Below are 21,264 nucleotides of genomic sequence, written 5' to 3'. Positions count from 1 at the left end.
AAAGAAAAAAAGAATTCTCAGTCTCCTACCTGGCTCACTTCTCTCATTTGGTCCCCAAATAAATATATCCTCACACATTCATTAGTCTCTTTAATTCTCAACACAGTTCTGCGCTCTGGCTCCCCAGTCTTTCCTTGTCCCTTCTCAGGCTGTCCCACTCCTCAAGTTACCCCAGCGAACATCTGAAACTGCTCCAGGCCCCCATTCCTTAGTTTTCTAAGGACGAGACCCGAGGTGGTAATGGTTTGTTTCCATGATACTGGGGTTGGAACCCCAGGAGCACTCTACCACTGAGCCCCAGCCCAGCCCATTTTATTTTTTTATTTTGTGACAGGGTCTCACTGAATTGCTTAGGGCTTTGCTAAATAGCTGATGCTAGCCTTCAATTTGTGATCCTTCTGCATCAGCCCCGAGGCACTGGGATTACAAACTTGTGCCACTGCACCTGGCAGTCATTTTGTTTTTATGTGACTGGATAAGGGGACAAAATAAACTCAGGAAAAGGAAAGAGAAGCTCTTCTTAGGAAGCTGGGATTGCGGCATTCAGTACCACCTCTGGGCCAGGACAGAGTGGCCAATACCACCAATGACGAGGGCCTCCTGCTGAGCCGTGCATCAGGTGCCTTTGGCTCCTGGCGGCTCATACAGCCCTCCTTGGGCAGATGAAGAAACTGAGGGGTAGGAGTTAAGTAGTTTGCCTACAATCACTCGGTAAGTGGTGGAGCGCAGAGAGCAACCCAGGAATCTGACTCCAGAAAACATTCATCTACTTTTCTGGGCCCTTCCATTTTTATAGACTATTCTAGGAGGCAACCCTAAAGACTCAGTCTGACCTTTAGGAAAGAAGCAAAGTCTGTATAGAAACTAAACTCAGGGCACTTTTCTTATTCATACTGAATTAGGAAAATAAAAGATGGCCTCTGTGCAGCTGGGCAGAGAGCAGAATAAAGACAGGTGGGGATTGAGGCTGTAGTTCCGGGGTAGGCAGAGCAAAGATTGAGGGCAGGGGACAAGTTACTTTGAATGACAAAAGAAGTAGCCAGGTCCTTTTCACCAAGATGGCGCTGAAAGCTAAGAAGGAAGCTCCTGCCCCTCCCAAAGCTGAAGCAAAAGCAAAAGCTTTGAAGGCCAAGAAGGCAGTGCTGAAGGGTGTCCACAGCCATAAAAAGAAGAAGATCCGCACATCACCAACCTTCCGGTGACCCAAGACGTTGCGGCTCCGGAGGCAGCCCAAATATCCTCGGAAGAGCGCCCCCAGGAGAAACAAGCTTGACCACTATGCCATCATTAAGTTCCCCCTGACCACTGAGTCAGCCATGAAGAAGATTGAAGACAACAACACACTTGTGTTCATTGTGGATGTCAAGGCCAACAAACACCAGATCAAACAAGCTGTAAAGAAGCTCTATGACATTGATGTGGCCAAGGTTAACACCCTGATTAGGCCTGATGGAGAGAAGAAGGCGTATGTTCGACTGACTCCTGATTATGATGCTTTGGATGTTGCCAACAAAATTGGGATCATCTAAACAGAGTCCAGCTGTCTAATTCTAAATATACCCCCCCTTTTTTTTTCAACCTAAAAAAAAAAAAAAAAAAAGAAGTAGCCAGGTGTCTAAAGGTGTTTGTGCCTCCCTCCCACTCCATCCTGGCTGGGCCTACACACCCCAGTCTGCCAGACGCAGCACTGGCTCACGGGAACCCACTCAGCCCAAAGTTGAACCAGCAAACTTTGCGATCCTTCCTTGCTGTGGAACAAGCCACCTTCTGCCAGGCAACACATTCCTATGACTGGCTGTCTGTGGCAGATCCACCAGGTATTTTTATTCCCAGTTTATACACCTGGACTGTGGTATGGAAGGTGGTGACATCTCTGCCATAGTGTTCTCATCTGCATGCATTCAACTTTGAACAGCCTGGGTGGGAACGTGCGGTCTCCCTGCCTCCTGGGTTCCTAAGGTTTCCATAGGGCAGAAGAGAAATACATTTTGGTGTGACCAACTTCTTGCAGGGAAGGAGAAGAGGCCAAGTCTGCATTCATGTGCAGGTAATTGCTCCATGTCTAGAGTTCCAGTCTGTCCATCACAAAGCAGGTAACTGAAAAACACAAGGTGCCTATCAGTCCTGTCGCTGGGGGTCATTGGGCTTCAACTTGAAGCCCATTCATTTATTGCACAAGACTTCACCAGTCACATGGGAAGTGCACAGGACTCTGAGTCAAAGGCATCAAGAATCAAAAGCCTTTGCTGATTCATGCCAGGGCCTCAGGCAAGTCACCCTGCCTTAGTTCCCAAATCAGTGACATGGAAAAATGATTTTGTTCTTCTTCTTCTTCTTTTTTTAATATTGTCCTGCCCAAGTCTCATAGTGCTAAATACTGTCAGGTGAGGAAAGACCCCAGAGAGGAGCACCAGGTCTCCTGTACTCTTTCCAAAGATATGTGAAGAAAAAGTAGGGGGGGGGGGGAGTAGGGAAAAAAAATCTGGCAGCTTCATCCTGCCGCACCCCTAAGAAATCACTGGACAGAACAGGATTGTTTTAAAAACAGGGGTCACTGGGGGTGGAGTTTGGTGGTAGAGGCTGGCCTAGCACAGGTGAGGCCTTGGGATTCATCCCCAGCTCTGCCAAAAAGATAAAGGTGGAGGAAAGGAACTAATTCCTCCCTTTTCTCCCAACTCAAGGAAGGAGTAAACATTTGCCTGGCAACCAGGCTTGGGAAGCTATTTTATCCCCACTGGAGAGAAGACGGGGTGGGGGCCGTTGCCTATTTGTAACCACAACCACCTCAGGTCCCACACCTTAACTCCAACACCTGAGTGCAGACACTCTACAGGTAGTTTCAATCTAGGCCATTTTATTTATTTAATTTTTGGTACCAGGAATTGAACTCAGAGCCACTTAACCACTGGGCCATATCCCAGCCCTTTTTATTTTATTTTATTTTTTTAATTTTGAGATAGGGTCTACGTCTCTTTGTTGCCTCCTGAGTGACTGGGATTTCAGGTGTGTGGAACCACACCTAGCCCTTTACATTTTTTATTTTGAGACTGCTGAGGCTGACCTTGAACTTGTGATCCTCCTGCCTCTGCCTCCTGAACAGCTCGAATTACAGGTATGCAGCACCACTCTTGGCTGGGTCACTGCTTTATTTATTTATTTTTTAATTTTCATGGTCCTGGGGATTGAACCCAGGGCCTTGTGCATGTGAGGCAAAGACTCTACCAGCTCAGCTACATCCCCAGCCCAGGTCATTGCATTTTAAAGTATTAAACACCCAGTTCTTTCCTCGTTATCATCTAGTCAGCATGACGAGTTGGTAAAAATTGGAACATTGGCTTTCTCCAACAGCTTCCTGTCGTGCCATTTGGAATAGAAGCCATGCTCTGTGTGGTAGCCCACACTTTTCATCCCAGCTACTTGGGCGGCTGAGGCAGGAGGATGGCAAGTTGAAGAACAGCCTGGACAACTCAACAGGACCCTGTCTCAAAATCAGAAATAAAAAGCCTGGGGATGCAGCTCAGTGGTAGAGCATCCCTGGGTCCAATACCCACCACTGGGAAACAAACAAGAACAAAAGCCACACTATCTTCTCTGGACTCCAAGGCCCCGGATCTGGCCTCCCTCTCCTGACGCATCTCCTAATCTCTCTGCAGATATGTGGCCATCCGCAAACGACCTTCTGATAAATGCACTATTCTGTCAACATCTGAGGCCTTTGCTGAGAACGCTCTTCTCAAGTGTGGCCAAGGTCTCTACTTGTCCGCCAAAGTCTTGTACTGCAGTCGTGCTGGACACTTCCCAGTCCCCTTGGCAGCAGACATGGCTGTGTAATAAAGTCCTCTCCAGTGGGACATGGTCAGCCCTGAGGTGTTCCCAGCCCGAGTGGACATCCCTTTGCCCTGCTGTTTCACCTTCCACCAGCGGGGAAGAAGCCAAAGGGATGTCAGAGTCACAAGAGGGAAGGAGCCTAGTGCCCTGGATCACCACACGGCATGGAGGATAGCTGCCCACCAACCAGAAACGCCTGCCTTGGGCTGTAACACATCAAATATAAACGTCCGTGGTAATAAATTTTCGCAATTTGGACGGGCCATTGTAGCACACAGCTGTAATCCTGGTGACTCGGGAGGCTGGGGCAGGATCGTAAGTCCTACACCAGCCTCAGCAATTTAGAGAGGCCTTGTCTCAACATAAAAAGCAATGCAGGGACGTAGTTCAGTGGTAGAGTGCTTGCAGAGCATGCATGAGGCCCTGGGTTCAAGTCCCAGTACTTCAAAACGAAAAAGGAAGTTGGGGCCTCTATTCCTTCAGTCGAACCTCACATATCCTGAACCCACCCCTGGCAGGAGCCTTCTTGTCAGTCAGGTCTCGATTTAAACGTTATCTCCTCAGAAGACCTTTCTCCTTGGTGGCCTCGAGTCCCTCCCAGCAAGTTGTCACTTACTCTACCTGACACTGGGTGGCTCACCGACACTCTGCAGAGACTGCTTCGATGTCTGTTCCACGGGAACATGACCCTCGCTTGCTCACCGGGTGCTGCATCCACAGCACCAGCTCCATGTCCTACATGAATATCTTCTGATTATGATTTTGTCTGATGGGCTTTTTTTTTTTTTTTTTTTTGGATAAGCATGAACTCTACCACTGAGCTCATAGCCCCCCAGCCCTCTGATGAGTTTTTAATTCTTGGGATGCAGAAAATTTTTAGGTGGTCATGGAAGTAAAAGGTCAGAAAGAGAATCAAGAACAAATGTAAGGTTTCTTTTCTTTGCACCCAATGGGGTCTTTCTATTCTAGGAAGGCAATGGGTAAGGGACTCTGATCAGAGTCTACGCAGCTGTTAGCAGAGAAGTACTATTTGTCAATGTCCTAAATCAGTCTTATATGTGAGCATAATCATAATTTTAAAAAACCCTGCAGGGCATTGTGGTGCCTGCCTGTAATCTCAGCAACTCAAGAGGCTGAGGTAGGAGGATTGCAAGCTCAAGACCAGCCTCAGCAACTTAGGGAGACCCTAAGCAACTTAGCGAGACCCTGTCTCAAAATAAAAATAAAAAAGGCCAGGGATGTGGCTTAGTGGTAGAGTACCCCTGAGTTCAATCTCTAGTACCAATAAATAAATAATTGAAAAAAATACTATTTCACATGGAAGTCCGCATACTTACTAACCTTAATATGTCATCTGTCTTAAATCAACCCAACTCAAAGCCAGCAGTCCCCTAGGGTTAAAGTCTCTGCACCTGCAAACTGACCTCACTGACCCGTCAGGGACTTTGAAACGGGGAACCTAAGGTGGCATAGTGATGTTCATGGATTTATTTACTCCAGACCCACCCGGGTGGCTGCCCTGCACAGAGCACGGCTCCTAGGCATGAGGGGGGAGGGCTAGAAAGGACCCCTCCCCTCCTGGAGCTTACGTTTCTTTTCTTTGGTACTAAGGGTTGAACCCAGGGCCACTTGCTTACCCACTGAACCACATCCCCAGCCCTTATTAGTTTTTATTTGGAAACAGGGTCTTGATGAATTACTTAGGATGCACCAACTTGCTGAGTCTGGCTTTGAACTTGTGATCCTCCTGCCTCAGCCTCCTGAGCCCCTGGGATTACAGGTGTGCTCCTGGCCTGGAGCTGACCTTCTAATGAGGAAGAGATAATAACTAGGATTCATGAGTCCAGTGCAGAGTGTGCTGCACTGCAGAGTGGCAGAGTGGCAGTTGGTGCTGAGGAGAAAGATGGAAGGGAAGTGACGCAGGAAGGACAGGTAGCCACAGTTTGGATTAAGTAGCAGGAAAGGGTCTTGTGGGGTGAGGCCAGAGGCCTGAAAGACTTGAGGAAGCCATGAAGGCACCTGGGATAGAACCTTCCAGGTCGAAGACCAGGAGTCCAAGGCCTGAGGTGGGAGTAAGCGCAGTGTACTGGAGCCAGGGTGGTTTGGAGGGGGCTGGGAGGGAGGCAGGAGGTGAGGCAGAGAGGTAAGTAGGGGCCTTGGCCGCATCGTGAACTCTGGCACGTGCCTTGAGTGAGATGGGAGCCCACTGGGGGCTTTGAGGAGAGGCCCCCAATCTAACAGAGCCCAAAATGTGAGTAGAGAAGAGTAGGAACAGGGAGACCTGTCACCAAAGTTCAGGGGAGCATGGCGGGTGCCTGGGACCAGGCTTGTAGAAATGACCAGACAGGATTTGGGATGGGTCAGATGCAGGGCACGAAAGGAGGGTGTGAGGGTTTTGGAGCACAGGTTTGGAAGGCTGCAGGAGACACTTTCTCCTTGGGGGAGACGGGATCAGGCGGGGGATGCAGTCCTGATGGCTCAGGGCACTTTGGTCTCATGAATCTGGGGTTGGACAGGGAAAACCGGGCTTTTAGTGACTGTCCAGGAGTAGCCAAGCCACACTAGCCCTGTTGTTTTAGGACAAACTCCCTAGTCAGGATTGGTGGTAGGTTCATCCTATTAGCACACCACCAGCTCTGAACAAGGCAGCAGGACCCAGCCACAATCTTGCCCTTCACGTGAGATGGCGAGAGTTCTCCTTGCTACACATCTTGGGATTTAGACCTTTTTCTTTTTTCTTTTTTATTTTTATACCAGGGATTGAACCCAGGAATGCTTAACCACTGAGCCGCATCCCCAGCCTGTTTTTGTTTTTTATTTTGAGACGGGTCTCACTGAGTTGCTTAGGGCCTCACTAAATTGCTGAGACTGATCTTGAACTTGAGATCCTCCTGTCTCAGCCTCCTGAGTTGCTGGGATCCCAGGTGTGCGCCACGGCACTGGGTTAGCTGCTCCCATATAAACAGCTGGTGTGTGGATACGGAGATCCTGTTCCATTACAGAGCAATGGCCTGAATCTATACACAAAGCTGTGACCTAAACTGGTTATTTGACATTGCTTCAAAGTCTCAAAATCACTGCAAAATTTTTAATCACTTTAAATTAGTTTATATACAGACACATCATTTAGAAGCGTTAGGATATGAAGGAAGTTGTTTTGAGACTCTCAACCATAAGGAAGTCAACGCTGAACAGTTCAGCGTTATGGGTCGCAATTTGTGAGCATGTAATTGGTATCAAGACGACTACTCCCTGGTGGGGCAGGAGAGAATCATGTTCCTCTCTCTGCAAACAGTGAGGGAGCACGTCTCTTCTTATTGGTCACCAAAGTGCAAGTTTCTGCAGCTAGCTAAGACCAGATCTGTTTGCTGACTGACATAAGCACTGCTTCCAGGTCTGGCTCCTAAAGACCCCTCAAGCTTGTCTCTTCTGCTCCGTCATCTCCAGTTGAATGAGGGCAACCATGGGGGTCACAAGAAAATGGCAGAGTCCCTGGAAGCCTGGCTTCTGAATGGCAGCGTGGAGGAGGGCGCTGCCTGCCCCGCTTCCCACTCTCCTGACCAGTGCCACGCTGGACAGTTGCTGAAGGAGAAGCGGCTCTATTGGGTTAGGCTACTGATATTTAGGGTTGGTTTGTTTAACAGTTAGCCTACATTAACGAGTTCAGAAATTGTTACTGAAATGAGATTTGGTTTACCACAAACATCTAAAATGTGATATTGTTCTCCCAAGAGCTTCAGGCCAAGGCCAGACACTGCTGGAGCTACTGTTCTCCCTGGGGAACACACTCCCAGCACCCTGCTCTGCCTCAGAAGGCTTCTTGCGCACGGCCTGGCTGGAGTGGCAAGTAAAGAACCCCTCACTTAGGCAAAAGAGAACCAGGGCAGGGCCATAAACACAGACAGACTTGTAGTTTATTTTGTATTTTTTTAAAATACACTTTTCATTTTAAAAAATTGAATATGATACTTGTTTGGTGGTTAAGAAGGAAATTGAGCCAGGGGTGGTGGCTCATGGAGGATTGCAAATTCAAGGCCAGCCTCAGCAATTTAGTGAGGCCCTAAGCAACTTGGCAAGACCCTGTCTCAAAATAAAAAAATAAAAAGGACTGGGGATGTGGCTCAGAGGTTAAGCTCCCCTGCGTTCAATCCCTGGTACCAAAAAAAAAAAAAAAAAAAAAAAAAAAAATCAATTTCTGGGCCCGGGGTAGAGCTCAGTGGTAGAGTGCTTGCCTAGCCAGGTGTGGGGCCCTGGATTTGATCCCCAGACCACACACACACAATTTCCTTTATCTATACTCCAGATAAGAGAGAAGTTTGAAACAAGGCTTTGAATACCAAAGCTCAGTAAGACATAGCAAAAATCATATTAAGGTTTTCCCAAATATATTTCAGATGAACTCAAGGTAGGTGGGGAGCGGAAAGAGCCAGCAATGGATCAGGCTTGAAGGATTACTGGCGTTACAGGTGTGGTTACTAGCATGCAGAATGGACTGGAAACAAAAATTCCAAAGCCTCCTGAGTAAATTGTTTTGCCAAAGAAACCAGTGAGTCTTCCAAGCCTCTCGAGACTGTCAGGTCCCTAGAGGTGCACCAGCAGTAAGCTCCACGGGGAAACATGCAACTTCCGAGGAGACGCCACATCTGCTCAGATGGGGCCCGGACAAGGGAGTTACTTCTGGAGGACGCTCAGAGTCAAATCTCTTCAAAGTGTCTTTCCTGTGTGATTCCTAATTGCTGGGGCAGTGACAGTTGCATTTCCCTGATTCTCTGGTTTCCTAGTAGGATTTGCTACTGCACTTATTCGGTCCCTGCTCCATCACTGTCTATAGGGAAGATCAGGTAAGTTACCTGAGTTCAGAGTTTGCTGGACCACTGGAGTTGCACCAAGAACTGAAGGAGAGGACAGGGCCCCACTGGTGACTGAACTTGGGAGACCAGGACTGAACCTAGGGCCATGTCCTTTGGGAAAATGGTGCGTGTGGCCTGCCAGGTGAAGTTGGAGGATGACTACCTGGTCTTCCTGGATACAAACGTATATCACAGCCCCTTGCAGTCTGGTATGGCCTTATGACCAGTTCCCACCAGTGAAGTGTGGGCAGGGAGGCCTGGCACACCATTTCCAGGTCTGGTCCCTACAATACTCTCTATGAACCACATTCTCCTTCCCTGGCACATCAGCTGGGTGGCATGTCCATGGTGATCTTGGGAGCCCCATGTTCCAAAGGGCAGATCCTGGTAGCCTAGGATGCAGCTGGTCTGCCCCAGGAGAGCCCTTCTCCACAGCAGCAGACTGGATGAGCTATCCAACTTCCAGAATGTCTGCTTAGCATCCTCCAACCCCTGAAGTTATACTGGGAATAATATTCACTCACATCCAAAGAGCCCTCTGTGCCAAGTGCTATTCTAAGCACTTTCCGTGCATTAATTTGCTTCATCCCTAGCACCACCCTTAGTAGCCTGCAGTTTACAGTGAGGGAACAGAGTCACAGAAAGTGAGGCAACCTCCCAGTCACACACCTAGCAAGTGGCAAGCTGCAGCTCACACCCAGCAGCTGGCTCTGGACACCAGTCTCAGTCACCACACCCAATGCCAGGGTCACTGTTCCCGAGCATCAGCCACACACGCCAGCTACAGAGGGCATGTCTTTGTATCAGCAGGTGGCTCTGAGTTGCTCATTTCTTCTGAGTTCAGGCAGTCACAAACCACAAATTGCCTGGGTATAATGGGTAGGGACAGAGACAATGACAAAAGTGAAGTCACCACCTCAATTTAAAAGAAATGGATCAAACAAAAGTCTTATGATAAAAACTTTATTGTCTTAAATATCAAATGTTTTACACACCACTTTTTCTTCAGAAAGTTCCTATTAAAAAAGAAAATAAAGTGTTTTGATTATTTAGGGCTGACTTACATTTCAGTATGTGACAAAAATTCAAACTCAAAGGCATCTAGTTCACTCAGCTGCAGACAGGTCTATGGTCAGCCCTAAACCCTAAATGGCACGACGCAACCAACTTTGGGATTCCTGAGTTTGGTTCCCTTAAGTTCTCAAGAGTTTTCCTAACTCTCAAAACCAAAGCATTTGGGAGTGAGTGAGCTGCTGGCAAGCCTGTCTCTCCAGTCTAGTTCTCTTAAGATGCAGTAGTCTCAAAGCTAAAAGAAAAGTCAGAAAATCTTGCAATATGTGAGCAACTGCAAGAACAAGGGAAAGAAAAGAAGGGTTTCCGTTTACTACAGCTTGCCAAATATGGCTAAAAAACTGGTAAACGACTCCTCCTTGAGTGCAAAGACCATTAGCCCAACTTGCCACAAAGATGAGTTTGGAATAAAAATACAGAAATTATTTTTCACGGTAGGTACACAGTGACAATTCAATCAACACGCTGAGTTGCTCTGAGTAGGTCGCCAGAATTATTTCAAAAGGATGATCAGGGCAGTGGAGAACAGAAACCTAAGCGTTCAGATGGTCACGTCTGGGACGGGTGGCCTAAACTCAATCTGTGAGGCTCTAAGGAGAGTAGGTCATCTGGTTAAGGAGTGGACAGACCGATCTGACTGGCTCTGGCAGGAGATACAGGTCTACCCTGTAGGCTACAGGTGTGTTCATTCAAGGCTGCAGGTGAAACAAAGTCTCGTAAACATCATCTCCCATAGTTATTTTTTCCCAGGAAAAAATGCCCTGCAGCATGTCCCCTCCCCATAGCTAAGGAAGACCTTTGCATGGTACATATTTAGAGAAATAGTTCCCACCTCCTTATCGTCTACAGTTCGCTTAACTTCTTTAATTACGCCCTTGAGCCATCTCCTTTGTAGGGTTCCTTCCATAAGACGGTGTCCTCAAACTCATCAGGTGGACCCTCTCCTGTTGTACGGCTGTAACCTCAGAAGTTACCAAGAATTAAGATCCAGAAATTCTACCTCTGTGCTTCGGGATTCCAACATGCACGTGACATTTTAACACAGGGTTAGAGAATGTCCCTTTGATGGAGCTGTCCCAATCTTTCTGTACATCAATGCTGCCTGCCACCCAGGCCCAGAATCATTGCTACGTTTTCTGCTCTAGTTCCCGATTCACATGTGGCACTTGGCTGCTTTAAAATGACAGGCTCTGCTCGCCCCTGAGCCCGGTGGTCAACATTCCAGAGCAGCCGCACTCACGGGGGTGTGGGAGGGCGCTGCAGCACAGAAGGGTCTGCACAGGAAGAAGAGGTGCACATGCAGGGTCACCCTTCGCTGACTGCTACCCTGCTCACCTTCCTCCAGCATGCTAAACTGACTCCTCAATATCCGATTCCTTCAGGTATTTCTACCAAATGTACTTTTTCCTTCTGATTTTGCTCTTAACACAAAAATTTAGAAGAGTAATTCTAGGCTCACAGCATCTGATTCCACTGTGAACTTTACCCTCAGTTGACTGAATAGGAACCAAATAACTCCAATGATTTTAAAAATAAAAGCATGCTATCAAGCAAAAAAGTACATCTTGCTTTTGAAGCTGAAATTTGCTTCATGTCTCCCTACTAAAAGCTTCACAAGGGCAGTGTGTTCCAACCTTTCAGTCAGCCGAGTTCATCAGCGCCTGGCATGTGGGCATTTCGTGTTTGATGAGTCAAGTAGCAATGAATTCTTGTTCAATATCTGATTGCATAGGGTTGAAGGGAGTAGCCAACTTCCTTTCCAACATGTACAATTTTTGATGATACAACAAAAAGCATAAAAACCTATGTAGCAAATCTATCTGGGGGCCCCCCCAAAGATGATGGTGAGCCGGAAAACCACAGGAAAACCCCCTCCTACCCTCCATCTCCAAGGCTTCTCTCAAAACAATTCCTGTGATACCCCCACTTTTATTCCCCATCAAAACCTGATGCTGCTGCTGCTATTCAGAGAAACTAAGGCACAAAGGAAAATCAAGTACATTAAAGGTCCGCCCCAAGTTTAGTTGATTCCATGAGCTTCTAGGACACCTACAGAGGCTGCACTGTTGTCTAAAACTTGAGCTGTGACTTCACCTCTAATTCTCAGCGACAGGTTGAGTTGACTTTAAGAAAAACTGGCATTAATTCTCAGAGGAAAAAGCTGTTTTTATTTTATAGATGAGAGGTAATCTTCCTGTGATAATGGTATTTATACTTCAGCCGCAGGCAACACTGTCACCAATCTCAAATGAGAAATTTGGCTTTTTAGCATTTGTGCTACAGACTGCATGATCCAGCAGGCGTTTCTTATTTACATGCTCATATCTTTTGGTGCTGGGGACTGAACCCAGGGCCTTGCGTGCACTGCCACTGAACCATGCTCCCAGCCTGCTCAGTTGCTAATGAGTGCCTCGAAGGAAGTTTGAAACAAGCAGTCTTCCTGCTCACCTGCACCATGGTGGTGGACAGGGAAAGTACACTGCGACTCTCCTGGCTGCTTGCAAGGCAGTTTATTATACAGATGGTGGGCAAAAGCCACCATCAGAATGTGTCTAGATATCAAAACTGCTTGCTTTTTAACCTATGTAAAATCAACTGTAAGACATCTGTCAATCACTGTATGCAGGATGGCTCACACACATATTTATAGACATGAGCTGAAAAGTCAGACCAGCATTTCTATGGCTTTTGCTAGAGGGGAGAAAACTGATGAGGGAAGAACAGGCAGCTCTCACAGGAACTGGGTATCCTCAAATCAGTCTCCTGTTTCACTCCTAGACACCCCCTTACTAGAGAAATGTTCTGGGAGAAAATGTGGGGCTAGGAGCTCTGCAGCCATTAGGCTGCAAGGCAGAGAAGTGGCCTTTTTTGCTGGGATGGAACCCAGGGCCTCACCATGCCAGGCAAGTGCTCCTCCACTAAGGCAGCGCGTAGCCCTGGCAGGAATTCAACGTGCTCTCCATCAGTACGGCTTGACTGACCACGCAACCGGTCATGTTAGCTGCAGGGCGAAGGCTCCTGGCTGTCTGGAGGCGTGAGCAGGCAACACGGAAACAGTTAACATTGATGAACACAGTCTACAGCCCAGGTAGAGCTGTCTGGTCATCAAGTGCACCTGTCCACAGGAACCAATCTAAGCAAACTGCCAAGTTTCACAGGAAAACCCTTTGTTCTTTGGTGAAGAGACCCCCCTGGAGGTAAGCACTGGCCACAGAACTAAGCACTGCTGGTCATGTAAAGGAGCTGTCCACTGCCGCTTATGGCTGTTAGGTCAGCTGTTAACCACAGAGGGCCCACGATGATTTTTTTTTTGGCACCAGGGATTGAACACAGGGTCACTTAACCCCTGAGTCTCATCCCCAGCCCTTTTTATTTTTTGAGAAAGAGTCTCAGTTGTTTAGGGTCTTGCTAAGTTGCAGAGGCTGGCCTCAAACTTGCAATTCTCCTACTTCAGTCTCCCAAGTTGCGGGATTGCAGGCAAGCATCACCATGTCCGACCCAATGACTTCACCTTATTCTTAGAAGCTGATCTAGAATCTCTCTACACCTCTAGAGTTGGTTTTGGGTTTTTGGTGGTACTGGGGACTGAATCTAAAGGGACGCTGAACTACATTTCTAGCCCTTTTTGAGACAGGGTCTTGCTAAGCTGCCCAGGCTGGCCTTGAGCTTGCAATCCTCCTGCCTCAGCCTCCTGAGTCTCTAAGACTGCAGGCCTGCACCACTGCGCCTGACTTTTGGAGTTCTTAAAATGCTGAAAGCTGAATAAAAATGGGACAGTGAAGGGTCACTAGGGCAATATTCCTTAGGGCCCTCTGCATGCTCCAGAATTCACTTGGAAGCCCTGACGATGTCAACTTTGTTTTTGTACAAACGGACAGTAAAGAAAATTTTAAAAATCAAAAGCAACTATGTGTTGAAAGAAAATGACAAAAGGGACTAGGGTATTTGGCAAGTGAGTTAAGCTCATTCATAGTATTCCTAACAAGAATAACTGTACAACTATAGGTCTTTTTGATTTTCTCCTAAAAATAAATATACATACATAAAAAACTACTTGGTGAAATCTTTCCCAGACTGATATTACATACCCCACTTGGGACTAATTCCCGAATATCTGTGTTGTAAAAACCCAGGGACCATGGCTCGCAAAGAGAGCTGTGAGCTCACGTTCCCAGAGGCCTTTGGAGGAGACTACCATCATTGATAAAGTCCCCACCCTCCAACCCTGTGGCCCCAAGATCGGTAAGCTTGAAACACTCCCAGACCACTCCCCATAAAGCAGAAAGGGGCCCATGGCATGCTGCCAGAGTCCACCTCGCTCGTAGCACCAACTTCTTCACCACACTCCCAGCTCCAAGAGCCGGTGGACAGAGCCTCTCCGCAGTTCCCAGTGCATCTCACGTCTTTGGTGTGGGGCAGGCAAAGGGTCGACAACATGCGGCTGTCTACAGGAACACCTTACGGCTGGCTGACCTGTTCAGAGTGCCCTCTGCAGAGCAGTAAACCATGGCTCCTTCAGCCAACCTTCCCTAACTTCAGAAAGGATCGTGTCTGTGACATGCCTTCCCCTTGCTGAAGTCTCTAAACACACATACAAACATAGAAAAAAGAAACTGGGATGGGGAGACGGAAATGCTTCTAAGCACCCCTAAATTAAAGTTCCAATCAAAAGCTCCTGAGATATGAGCCTCCATTTTGGTTGTGCTCAATGACTCGAATCCTAATGGAAAGAACGAGCTTCGGACAGTGAGATTTTAGACGAAATCATTTAGCACGAAGATCAGAAATCACTCCTTTGAAAGTTTCTGGTTCAAACAAGCTGCAAACTATAACCTGGGTCAGAATTATCATTCTCCAAATTATTTTCAAGAAAACCAAGATTTCAGATTCCTGCTAGGTCCTAGGAGAAGAGTTTATTTTCCAGGAAACTATCCAGTAGGATTATTGCACAGTGGGGCCCACAGGACAATGACTTCCAAGGGCGAGTCTTTATATTAAAAAAGGCCACAATAAATACATCTATATATTATGCCCCACTCTAACTTGACATGGTAAACACAAATGTAAGTCTTGCTTAAAAAGAAACTCCTGAGGAAAGAAAGGGATGGGAAACTCTACCAAGGCCACTTGGGTCAGAAACTACAATTACCACTTTCACTGCCACGAAGGACACTCAGACCGACCGGCCGTTCTAAGCACCAAGATGAACCGAGACAAGGTGTCTATCACACTTCAGTGTCATGCTCAGATCTCAGCCCAAAGCGAGCTTCTCACTTCCCAGCATTTAGAAATGCAGCGAGCTGCTGGCAACCAACTTGTTGGCAGATTCTGCCTTCCTCACCAGTCATTAAGCGCTGAGATGTCGGGGGGGGGGGGGGGGGGGCTCGCAAACCCAATCTCTAGTAAGTTCCAGTGTTTATCTACTCACTCAGTCCTTGACATTTACAAAGGGAGCTATGACTGGGTCCCTCTTCCTTCCCTTTTTGAATCTGGGTAGCACCGTGTTTCACACTAATGTTGATCCCCCACCACATCCCATCCCACGTCATAAGGATACCTGGCAAGCGACTCACACCACAGCCTGTGATGTGCAAAGCAGTCCAAGCTGCAAACCCTCCTGCTCACCCTATTAAAATGTCAAAGCCTGAGTAACAATGAAAACAGAGTGCCCTAGAGATGTCACTGAATTATCTTTCAGCTTCCTATTATCATTGGTTAATCATGACACACAGAAACTGGGTGTAATTCCCAACACCAAACTGTGTGGTCAAGTTTCTACACTGACGACTGAGTCAACAAGCCAGACCCTGCCTACAGCCCAGCCTCGGCATGAAGCCTGGCTGTCTCCAGCTGCATGGGTGGTAGGAGTTCTCATGGCTTCTGCTTTTCAAAGCATTCACTCTCATTCTAAAATGGTATGCTATACACAAAACCTCCATTTTATTCCAGAATACATCATCTTAATGAGAATAAAAAGCTTTTGTATGCACATTCTGCCAATACATTTAAAAAGGCCCAAATTTTAACAAGTAATAGACAAATTCATCAGACAAGAGATCATAAATTACTTTGGCCGAAAAAAATCTTAAGAAAAAAAAAAAAAAAAGAAAAAGAAAAATCTGGCTCAACATTCTGCTTGCAGGTTCTGCATGTACGGTATACGTGGTGAGTGTGGGTGTAGGAGCTGCTGTCAGGGGAATGGAGTACGGTCTAGCCCACCTTCCAGAGTTACGTAGGAACTACAATGTTCTTTGCTAGCAAAACAAGAAGTGCAAGGTCTGCATTCCCACCAACTCGATGCAGAGCCCCGAGTGCCTCCTGCAGAGTAAAGCCGGCACGCAAGATCCGGTCAATATCTGTGGCAGGAAAGACTAATGGTGGAAGAATGGAGGGACTTGATGGATGGCTGGTAAGTGGTTCCAACTCAAGAAATGGCCTTGTAGCTTCTGGGCAGACATTTTCTCTGGTTTCAGGTCTGGCTGTTATTGGATTCCGTACGCCCTGATCCAAGTCTTTAACCAATATGAAACTGGATGGCAAAGACTTAGTTTGCTCAGAAGTTTGACTGAGTGCATCCTCCTCACCTGCTACAAGTTTGGATGAAATTTCTACACCTGAGGTGCAGTGTAACTGATTAGATGATTCTGCTGAGGTTATAGTGACACAGCTGCTCTTGCTTCCTGACTCCTTAGATTTGGGGACACGTTCCTTGTCAGCCAACAGGCCATCATCTGGACCCCTGGAGTTAGTATTTCCTACACCTTCTATTCCAGTTCCAGAGGCAGTGCCCACATTTTCTGTCTCCACGGATACAGACCTGGCCTGATAAAGGGAGACCTGTCCACACTCTTCACTGTGGCTCAGATGCTCAATTTGGGTCCATCTTTCAGAAAAGCTCTTAATACCTGTTTGGCCCTTGGCTCCTTTTTCTGATTGACAGCTAACTTCTTCAGATGTACTTTCTGAAGCTGGCTTATTACTAATGACTAAAAGTTCATGAAGCTCTTTCAAGGCTGCTGTTATAGATGAACAAGACTCTTCTGCTGACTCCACAGAGGGTTCGCAACTGCCACAGAGACTCAGAGAGGCGGAGAAGTTGCCATATTCATTATTTGTCCCAGACCTTTCACCGCTGCTTTCAGGGGGCTGCAAATCTTGAGTGGAAACAGAATCGTTCAAGCTTTCCGGTGAGGGGTCGCGCTCTGAGGTCCCCACCTCCACCAGGGGGCTACCTGAGGGGAGGGCACAGGCACCAATGCTCTTGGCGCTGGCATTCTGCCTGCCTGCTGAACTGAGCTCGGCCACTAGGGACTGCTCCCCTACATCTATGTCCATCAGGGTTTCTGAATCCAAGCAGCCAAAGCATCCTGAAGGTAGAAAACTTTCTTCTGCACTAGTAAGATCAACACTCTGCTGCAGCCCATCTCCTTTCATTGTAGCTTCCAAATTGATTTGTTGGTCCTGTTGCCTTTCTTCGGGGTGTTCAAGAAGGTCCCCCATGTCACAAAGATGTTCTTGGTCACCTGGAGCATCCTGCTGTACAAACTCATGTGGTTCATTCTCTGGATCTTCATGAGGCTGAATGCTACTAACTTGACTCAGGTTCTGATTTTCTGGAGGCCAACACATCTCACCTACAGCCACCTGTGGTTCATGCATCCTCGTAGCTGTGACAGATAAACTAGATTCCTGTCTTGTGTGGAGAGAAAATTTGAGGCCCTGGGTGCTTCTTTCAGCAGATTTCTCCAGACTACCTGCAACAATTGCTTCTTCAGATGAATTATGCAAAGGCATGGCTGGACACTGGTCTGCAGAGGAAGCAGGACCAGAAAGATCCTGCAGAGGAAGATATTCTTTTTTTTGGGAGTTTATCTGGAATTCAGCTGAAGCTTTCAAAGCCTTCACAGCTTTAGGTTTGATGCTATCTGGGTCACTGGGCTTGGTAGGGCAGACCAAAGCAGAGACAGAGCGAGCAAGACTCGTAGGATTGCCAATATCAGGACTCTGTCCTGAAGAAGGGGCTGGATGGTTCCATCCATCTGAAGTTGGTAAGGATGACATTCCCAGTGAGGTAGATTCTTTACCACTTTTATCTGTAACAAAGGGGAAAGCAATAAGATGAATTAGCAGGTAAGAAAGGTTACTAAATTATCAGAGGATACAAATCTAAACAGGAAAATAAAACTGGGACCCTAAACTTGGAATTCTCTTATACTCTTAAGACATGATTTAAAAAATACAAGGACCTCTCTCACCATAGTAGACAATTAAACATTACGGTAATCAGAGCAAAAAGTATGCATGTTCTTAACAAAATATACATATTTCAGTATGATAGTTTATGTACTATTGATTCTCATTCACATAATGGCTAGGTCAATGCTTAGGTTTAAAGGACACTTACTTTACTTTATTCCAGTTAGTCTGGAATTCTAGAATCTTCAAGAATGTTCTCTCCACCACTTGCCCTAAAATTGCCTGGATACTTGTTAAGCATGCAAACTCTGAGGTACCATCCTTGAAGCAGACCCAAGAATCTGTGTTCAATAAGCTCCCCAGGTGATTCCTTTTTTGTTTTGTTTTGTTTTTTTCTTGGGGGCGAGGGGAGGTGGGGAATGGGTGTACTGAGAATTGAACTCAGGGGCATTTGACCACTGAGTCATAACCCCAGCCCTCTTTTGTATTTTACTTAGAGACAGGGTTTCACTGAGTTGCTTTAGCACCTTGCTTTTTGCTAAGGCTGGCTTTGAACTCGCAATCCTCCTGCCTCAGTCTCCTGAACCACTATAGGCATGTACCACCATGCCTGGACCCCCCCACCCCCAAGTGATTCTTAAGCACATCACAGATCTCATGGATCCTTACACTAGACTGATTCTCAGATTGACACAGTTTTTGATTCAAATGCGAACACTGAAGTTACAAACCAGAAGTCTAAACCAGGTATACTTGAAATGGAGCAGGAATTATAGAGAGGAAGCAGAATTTATGTAATGCTTGGAGGCCTCCAGAAGACAAAAAGCAAATGTTCTATTTTATTTCCAGTCACACTCCCCCAAATCAAGGTAAAACTGTGGAGCATCTGAGACCAAAAGTAAAGACTGGACATTAAATCCCAATTATCATCCTAAGTAATATTGCAACTTTAAAAGGATCATCAGTTATCACATTAACAGAGTACAACTAAATTAAGAACACTGAAGTACATTAAGGACAGAAAATTATGCACGGAGAGCAGTATAGGGAGAGCATAACAATTTTTCTATAGGCAATGACTATCTAGATTCACTGTAATTTACTCAAGTAAGACATGGGCTTAAACGCTCAAGACAGATATCCTAACAATATTAAACATTAGTTCAAACTCCATTGATGTGGATCCAGTTAAAAGCTGACCTCTGTGCACACACTGTGGGATCTGTAGTTAAATGTCTAAGAGCTGCTAATAAGGCTGGTCACAATATATTCTATCTGGTTAGATGCAACTTAAATGATTTGGGCTGAATGTTAGCATCTAACGTGGGAGCTAAACAAGGCAGTCACGATTCAAACAGCTTTGAGTCATTCCAAACACTGGTTAACAAGAGACCATAAAGCAGTGTGTCAGGAAGGTATTTACTTTTTATAAAACAATCTTACCTTATTTACAGTAGTAAGCAGGAAAATATGTCTCAGTGTAAACTATATCATTACAATCTAGGAAGTTATTACTTTTATGAACCTAACCCCAAGGCTGACTCTGGAAGAAGTTCCATTTTGTACTAATGCTAACAGGAAAAAGTGTATTGTATGGGGGCTGGGGGAGGTGGCAGAGCATTTGCCTAGCATGAGCGAGTCCCTGGGTTTGACCCCCAGCACCACACATACACACAAATGCACTGTAATGAAATACCCGTATCATCAACAGAGAGAGGGATTATAAAGGCCTGGTATGCCAGTTTTACAACCATGGGAGGTGATGGTGAAAACAGCCTCAAGAAATTTTATACTGACCATGAGAGTAGCATACAATCCCCTCCTGTAGCTGAATCGTCAGTTTCACTGGCCTAAGTGCTAACTGTAGCAGAGGGATGGGTCAGTACTGCAGGATGATTAGAAGAGGACGAGGAAAACAGATATTAAGAACAATTAAATTATGATGATTTTTATCCTGTTCTTAAAAGGGGGGAAAAGAGAAGGAAATTAAATGCTACGAATCTAATTACAACCAGCCTATAAATCCTCAGAAAAGAAAATCCTCAGGAATTGTTTATTCTATCACAAGGAAATAGAAATGGCCTGTTATTACCTCTGTGACCCTGGACAAGTCATTTCTTTTTCAAGAGAATGAAAATATCTGCATTCTATAACTCCAGGTGATTCATGTGCAGTATTATGAAAAAAAGAACTTTCAGTTTCTCAGAGGAAAGAGACTCATGAGCTCCATAAAAACGGACATTTACAAAGAAAAGTCCTTTTGTTAATATTGTCAAATTAATATGTATATGTATATGTGTGCCTGTGTGTGTGTATATATATATATATAGATTGATTGATTGATTGATTTTTTGGTGGTACTGGGGATTGAACCCAGGGGCACTCTACCACTGAGCCACATTCCCAGCCCTTTTTAATTTTGAGACAGGGTCTTGCTAAGTTGCTGAGGCTGGCCTCAAATCTGTGATCCTCCTGTCTCAGCCTCCTCAGTAGACGGAATCTTAGATGTATGCCAATAACTGGTTGTCAAATCAATATTCTTGATTTGATTTTCACAGTGGTGACATGTGCTAGGTACAACGGACACGTTTTCCTGAGACTTTTCCCACCTCCCCTTGGATTGGTCTAGCAGTTGATAAAATTTTAAATAAGAATATACACTTACATTTGTATGTATGCCACATACATACAAATGTACATACAGGCCAGTTGTAAACAGATCAAACAGGGTGAAATGGTGAATAGCAGAAGCTAACTTGCCAAACTGCCACAGTACAGAGACTTTCAGATCACAGATGTCAACTGGATGGAAGGCTTAGCATGGCGTCTATAAATACCTGGTCTGGGCCCACTCCAGCTGCAGCACACACACCACATGCATCATGGCTTCTGACGCTCTGTTTGGATTAGGAAACAGACAAGCAAACTTGGGTTAGCAACACAAGCTACACAGCATGCAGGGTTATAGTCTCCACTCCTTGGCCATCTTGAGATCAGGAACAAGCACAGTCAAAGTTGGGGAACATTTCCAAAGTGTGCGCATCCAAAGATTCGCTGGCTGCTTCAACTCTCTCGTAACATGTAAAGCCAATGTGTCAACTTCAAGATACTTTAATTGAAATTGTAAAGAAATCAATTTTACACATCTACATATAGAGAACTTCAGCAAATGTGAGATAGGAGAAAAAAGTAGATCAATTAGATGGAACCACATGATAAGAAAATCATCTCTGGGAATAAAGGACACTGTACATGTGTCAAAATCACTTTCCAAATTTCTTAGCTGAGATTCATTTCTAGAAGAAAACAAACCAAACCT

At 46.0% G+C, this 21,264-nt stretch overlaps 1 protein-coding gene and 1 pseudogene across 4 annotated transcripts in view; one reads left to right on the top strand and one right to left on the bottom strand.

Moving 5' to 3' along the window:
- Window positions 1–1,047: 1,047 nt before the first annotated feature.
- LOC306655156 (large ribosomal subunit protein uL23-like) lies at window positions 1,048–1,544 on the top strand (annotated as a pseudogene). Its single transcript has one exon. The product of its transcript is annotated as a large ribosomal subunit protein uL23-like (transcript).
- A 14,123-nt stretch (window positions 1,545–15,667) lies between these two features.
- The window catches only part of LOC306661697 (protein DDI1 homolog 2), a 38,225-nt gene continuing 32,628 nt past the window's right edge, over window positions 15,668–21,264 (bottom strand). Inside the window, exons 2-3 of one of the 3 annotated variants that reach the window (XM_079140812.1) lie at window positions 20,783–20,842; window positions 15,668–17,842 (exon numbers count right to left, since the gene is read on the bottom strand). In XM_079140812.1, coding sequence (XP_078996938.1) covers window positions 15,978–17,842; window positions 20,783–20,822 — 1,905 coding nt within the window. In that variant the 5' untranslated portion in view covers window positions 20,823–20,842 and the 3' untranslated portion in view covers window positions 15,668–15,977. The remainder of the gene's footprint in view (window positions 17,843–20,782; window positions 20,843–21,264) is intronic. The other 2 variants (XM_079140813.1, XM_079140811.1) reach the window with 2 other exon arrangements.

This window comes from Sciurus vulgaris, assembly GCF_902686455.1.
Source record: "Sciurus vulgaris genome assembly, chromosome: 1".
In the NCBI taxonomy this organism is placed as follows: Eukaryota; Metazoa; Chordata; class Mammalia; order Rodentia; family Sciuridae; genus Sciurus; species Sciurus vulgaris.
The sequence above is the reverse complement of the archived record's forward strand: the minus strand, read 5'-3'. Positions and strand labels throughout refer to the sequence as shown.